The 6,307-nt window shown below is 34.2% G+C and overlaps 1 protein-coding gene across 1 annotated transcript; it reads left to right on the top strand.

Annotated features, from left to right (window-relative positions):
* Positions 1–1,544: 1,544 nt before the first annotated feature.
* Positions 1,545–5,573, top strand: LOC137823107 (uncharacterized). The gene is made up of 2 exons (XM_068628231.1): positions 1,545–2,106; positions 5,013–5,573. The coding sequence occupies exons 1-2, from the start codon at positions 1,700–1,702 to the stop codon at positions 5,245–5,247; spliced, it is 642 nt and encodes a 213-aa protein (XP_068484332.1). The 5' UTR covers positions 1,545–1,699; the 3' UTR covers positions 5,248–5,573.
* The last annotated feature ends 734 nt before the right edge of the window (positions 5,574–6,307 follow it).

Below are 6,307 nucleotides of genomic sequence, written 5' to 3'. Positions count from 1 at the left end.
TTTCTTAAAAAAGAAAAAAAAAACACACAAAATACATACCCACCAAAAGATTATCTATATTTTTCTCCTATATAAATTTTAAGTGTATGATGAAAATGTGGAAATGGTATTTACTTTTAGGAAAAAAAATATTGGAAAAGACGGAACTAGAAGTCAATACAAAGAATGTAAATTTTACAAACATATAGTAGAAAATATATCATGTAATAAATATTGTATGAACATGAACATGAGTTAACTAGTTTTAGAGTACAATAAGGAAGGAGTGACGTTCAAACCCTTATATGATTTCTTCAGAGGAGGGAATAAGTCCTACATCCCCTTTACTACATGGATAGCTTATTGCTAAGGTAGTGTAAATAAAATATTAGGTAAAATTTGTAACTCAACTTGTTTTGATTCAATGCATGAGTGTATGAATTTCGGAAAAAAAATGTTAAATTTTCTCTATTTATAGAATTTTAGTCCTTGCATAATATTGAACCGATCTCATCCTTCCTTTTTATGTTGTCTTTCTAGTGTTTTTTAACTTATTTAATGAGGAAAAAAATTTCATACATATATCTTTTTTTGCTTTTAGAAGAAACAATAAACATTTTGTGACTTTCCCATCCCATTTTTGCCCAAATTAATATAGCATTCCTATTATTTCTTTTTCTTTTTTTGAAAAACCAACGTACAATTTTCCATCTTACCATACAATCATACAAAAGACTTTCATCTCTCGTCCAAAAATCAAGAAATTCGCCCAAATTTTTTTAATAGAATTTTGTCATTACTTCTCCTATACTATGTTATCAAAACTAGCCTAAGAATTATTTAAGAATTCAAACTTACACATACTTGAAGCATGACATTACAAGTTATTACTCTAATACTCAATTAAGATTGTTTCAATCCTTTTCTAATATAGTCAATATTCTTTTATAATACTAAACTCATACTTTTCCCAACCTAGTTTCGTCCAACACCACCTTATAAACATCTAAAACCAAATAAATTATAGATATTATCACTATAATAAAATAGTTTTTTAGCATCAACTAGTCGATGCTAACTAACAAAGACCGACGTTAATTAATCAATAATGTCGAATTTGCATCACGACTCTAACATTATTAATGCTAATTTATTGTCATCGATTTTTAAAATTTTTTAAGTAGAATCGATTTAGTCGATGCTAATTTATCATTACATTTAAAATATTATAGATACTTACCAAATTATACTTTGTAGCAAGTCTCTTTAAGTAATTATTATTTTATGATTATAAAGTTTTTTTTTTTAATCTCATAGTATTGAAGTGTTGGAAACCTAAACAATTTAAATAATTAAAATTATATAAAAAATGAGATAGAAATACGGATAATTAAATATTAAGCATAAAAATTAGTATAAAAAATACAAGTAACCAAATAAATCACACATGATTTGTATGAAGGAAGTAGTAAGAAGTAAAATGATTAAAGTAGTGAATTTGAATGGTTATTTAATAACAAATTAAATAATAGTAATTTGGAAAAAATTAGGAATGAAGCTGAAATGGGGCCACGTAGCTTGGTAGGGAGTTGCGTCAACGATGTCTCTTCCATTTTCCGAAAAATAGAAAAAGGTTTGGGTGGGGGCGTAAACAGAGAGTCCTCAAAGAAACCTGGGTGCGATTCATTCGGTCACAGCAACACACATACAAAGCATCACTATGGCTCTTCTCACTCGAGCCTCCTCACGCTTCCATCAACTGCACTCCCATCAACGGGCACTCTCCCTCCACACAACGCTCCCAACTCTCAACGCATCCACATCCACACCCACGCCCACGCCATATGCTCCGCCACCGCCTCCCTCCGCTTCCTCTCCCGTCGGCGTCTCCAAGTCGGCGGAGTTCGTCATCTCCAAGGTCGACGATCTCATGAACTGGGCCCGCCGCGGCTCCATCTGGCCCATGACCTTCGGCCTTGCCTGCTGCGCCGTCGAAATGATGCACACCGGCGCCGCCCGCTATGATCTCGATCGCTTCGGCATCATTTTCAGGCCCAGCCCTCGCCAGTCTGACTGCATGATCGTCGCAGGCACTCTCACCAACAAGATGGCTCCCGCTCTTCGAAAGTAAGTCCTCTATCCCTTTTTCTAGGGTTTTTACTTCCCCTAATCTATTTTCCACTTTGTTGCTCTCCCCACTAGATTAGAAATCATATCATATGCCTTGCCTGATGCACTGATTTGCTTTGTGTCTGACATATTGCATGGTTGAGTATTCAATTTGACTTGATATGGTGTCTATGCTTTCGCGTCTTTGTTTGAATGCTGTTATATATATGTTGGAGAGTTTTAAAGATAATTTGTGTTCGGTTTTCAAGAAGTCCTTTATTTTAGGATTTCTGTGACTAAATTGGATTTCGGGGAGATTTAATCTGGCCAATGATGATGTGTTTTGTCTGTTTTAATTGACTCTTGTTTTGGTGTTGTAACCTTAGTTTTTTTTAGCTTAGTGTTAGAAATCTGGTACCAGGATACACTAGCTGTAGTCTGTAGGCTCTTTAAGGGACTTGCTTTCTACCTTCCCAATCCTCACTTGATTCCTGCCTTCACCTGGCATGTGCGCAGGTTATTGGTTGTTGCAAACTTATAATCCATATCCCCAGAGTGATTTCCCATTTACATTTATTTGCCCCATTGCTTTCACTTGCTTCTAATTCCTTGCTACCCTTGCCTTTCTTCCTCACATACACCTAATTAATAGGTCGTGGCTAATAGACTCTTCTCGTCGTGATTAAATGTTGTTATAGAAATCACTTTGATTGAACGATATTGCTTGTCAAAAGAGGTTCTTGTGGGGATAATGGTTGTCTTGCATTGGGTGAGAGGTGTGAACAGTCTGAGTCATGCCATGTGTTATGGTCCAAAGTTTAAATGACCTCAAATCATAGCATACAAGTTGAGTTCTATTGTTCATCATCATCATGACAGACTTATTTATAAGTCCTGGTTAGTTATCAATTATCTTCTAAATTTCAAGTAATATAATTTAATCCTTAACTAATATTATTTAATGCTTAACTAATATTATTTAAGCCTCTTCAACTGATTTCAAGTACCACAAAAAAAATACAGTGTTATCTCTTATCTTCTAAATCTTAACTAATATTATTTAAGCCTTAAAATTCTCCTCAACCTTATTTCAAGTACCACAAAAAGATATTCCTTTATTTTTGCTAAGATTCTAGGAAATTTTATTCAATAGGCCCTATAAGAAACTCTTTAGATAAATTATATTTCCTTTTAATTGGAGATATCAGTACACAGCCCCCAGCCAAGTAGGCGAAGATGTTTATCCTAAGAAAAACTCAAAAATAAATCACGATGTAAGTTAATTATATTCCCTTTTAATAGGAGATAACGACAGCCTCCCAGCCGCAAGCCGAATAAACAAGGCGAAGAGGTTTATACACCAAAAAACCAAGAAATAAATCACGATGTAAGTTGTGCATAATTTGTTTATGGTTGTGTACGAAAACATTAGATTTTGGCAGATACAACACTAAAAAAAATGTTAAGTTCCTTTTAGGCACGTGAAAATATTGAAATTTGATGCCTAAAAATATAGGGAAAGATTAGTACCTTGATAAATCAGCCTTTAGCTTTCGCGTAGTTCATTTTGATCATTTAGTTGCTTGACGTTCATTGTTTCGTTGCTTCCATGGTCGAGTTTTAATCGATTTACTCAGTTTGTGGTCAGCCTTAGTTTACTTCTAAGGTTGGAATCTAGCCGAGCTTGACCAGTTCAGTCGATGGTCAATCTTAGTTTATTTTTAAGGCTGGAATCTTGCTGAGCTAGACCCGTTCAGTCGATGATCAATCTTAGTTTATTTCTAAGGATGGAATCTAATTGAGTTAGACCCATTCAATCGATGATCAACCTTTGTTTATTTCTAAGTTGGAATCTAGCTGAGCCAGACCTGTTCAATCGATGGTCAACCTTAGTTTATTTCTAAGACTGGAATCTAGCTGAGCTAGACCCGTTCAGTCGATGGTCAACTTTAGTTTATTTCTAAGACTGGAATCTAGCCGAGGTAGACCCGTTCAGTCAATGGTCAACCTTAGTTTATTTCTAAGGATGGAATCTAACCAAGCTAGACTCGTTCAGTCGATGGTCAACCTTAGTTTATTCTAAGGTTGGAATCTAGCTGAGCTAGACCTGTTCAGTAGATGGTCAACCTTAGTTTATTTCTAAGGCTGGAATCTAGCCGAGTTAGACTAGTGGAGTTGATGGGGATAATGGTTGTCTTGCATTGAGTGAGAGGTGTGAACAGGACGAGTCATGGCATGTTACTATAAAGTATAAAAATGGTTTTAAGTTGCTTTAGTTGTTTTGGAAAAGGTGTACTAGAGTATGCCAGTTTCACTTGATAACCTTTATACTATGTTATAATACATATTCTTGGTTGCTTGTCATTATCTATTAGTATGTCATGATGAGTTTCCCCAAGCAGCTTAATTGAACACTAATTCTATAAGCTTTTATCAACGAGGATTTTTTTTTTGTTTTTCCAAAGCTGGGAATTTTTTTAGGAACTAGAAGCCTAAGCTAGAGCCGAAATAGCCACTTCCAAAATAGGCATCACTTGGGCCAGAGTCTCTTGCAGCCAATATATTTTAAGTAATTGAAACGCAAGAGATGCTAATTTTCCAGTTACTAACACATCTTCTGACCAGGATGAGTGTATTTGGGAGTCTGTCTGCATGAGATGATTGCAATCCTGATCAGACAATGAAAGTAAGAATCGTGAAACATTTCCTCCATGAATGAAAAGGATCAAGACTTCCTGTTTCAAACACTACATGAGAACTTATGTCATATTTTTCATAACTGCTTGGTATAAGCTTAAAAAAGAAGTTTATGGGAGTTACAAGTTGTTTTCATTTGCTCAAGTAAACTCTGGATAAGTTTTCCCCAATGTCTCCCCACGCAAGTTCTGTTTTTGAACATTATGTAACGCCGAAATTTTTTGCAGGGTTTATGACCAGATGCCTGAACCTAGATGGGTCATTTCAATGGGAAGTTGTGCTAACGGCGGAGGTTACTACCACTACTCTTACTCCGTGGTTCGAGGATGTGACAGGATTGTTCCCGTTGACATATATATTCCAGGCTGTCCTCCAACTGCTGAGGCTTTGTTGTATGGACTCCTCCAGCTGCAGAAAAAGATCAGTAGGCGCAAAGACTTCCTCCATTGGTGGACAAAGTGAGGTCGACTAGCTTATTTCTTGGCAGCCAAACTACTTTACAATAAGCAAATTCATGGTATTATTTTACCTTGATAAGAAGTGCCCATGTTTGATGGAAATTGTGTCGATACATTACCTTATCACAGTTTCTGAATGTTCTATGTACTCTTTTTATGGGGGCTTCGGCTCCCCTTTAATTTTTTATCTGTTGCTTCATCTGTACCCGAGAGAAAACTGTTTGTGAGAAACTCATGTTTGGTTTGTAAGTTACTGTTTTTACGTTGGACCAATTGCCCTTTCGAATGGCTCCTGGTGTTCCAATAAATAATTTTGAACTTATGGTTTCATCCTAACTTGTACCTTCCGCACACTCTCTCTCCTCAATCCACCCCACTTTAACTATAAAATATAATAGGAGTATTCAAATGTTTGACGCACTCACATGTTTATGCTTGATTTATTTTATCAATTTTGTTTTTGCCATTGGAAGTTTAATTATATGAGCCACACTAAAGGACTATGACCGGCAATTTTCACAAAGCTTTGACTTGTGAGAAAAACTTAGTTCTCGTTTATATTTTTCTCTATAATTTTCAAAGAATGGTTATGATTTTTATATAGGATTTGTCAGAGGAAAGACTTTTTCTTTCTAAATCAACAATGATATTATTTAAAGGACTTTTTCTTTTTTAGTGGAATGATCATTTGATACATAATCATTGTAAACTGTTTATGATAAAATTAATCATGTAAAAGTATTTTATTAATATTTGCATATATTTTATAATTCATTATGTTTTAAAAAATCTATTTTTATTAACATTTACGTATATTTATAATTAATTATGTTTTAACATAAACAAAGACATGGTCTACTATATTGTTAATTTTGTTAATATTTATATTTTTAGTAAAATGACTTATTAAAATAATTAATAAAATTAAATAAATCATTGATAATAAATACTACATTTCATTTTTTTACATTTTTCTTTGATTCAAAATGATTTTAATTTCTATTTTTAAAAAAAATGACTCATTTACTTTTCACCATTCAATTAACATATAATTCAAACAAAAC

This window comes from Phaseolus vulgaris, chromosome 9, assembly GCF_000499845.2.
Source record: "Phaseolus vulgaris cultivar G19833 chromosome 9, P. vulgaris v2.0, whole genome shotgun sequence".
Lineage (NCBI taxonomy): Eukaryota > Viridiplantae > Streptophyta > Magnoliopsida > Fabales > Fabaceae > Phaseolus > Phaseolus vulgaris.
This window is presented reverse-complemented; position numbering and strand designations above follow the sequence as displayed.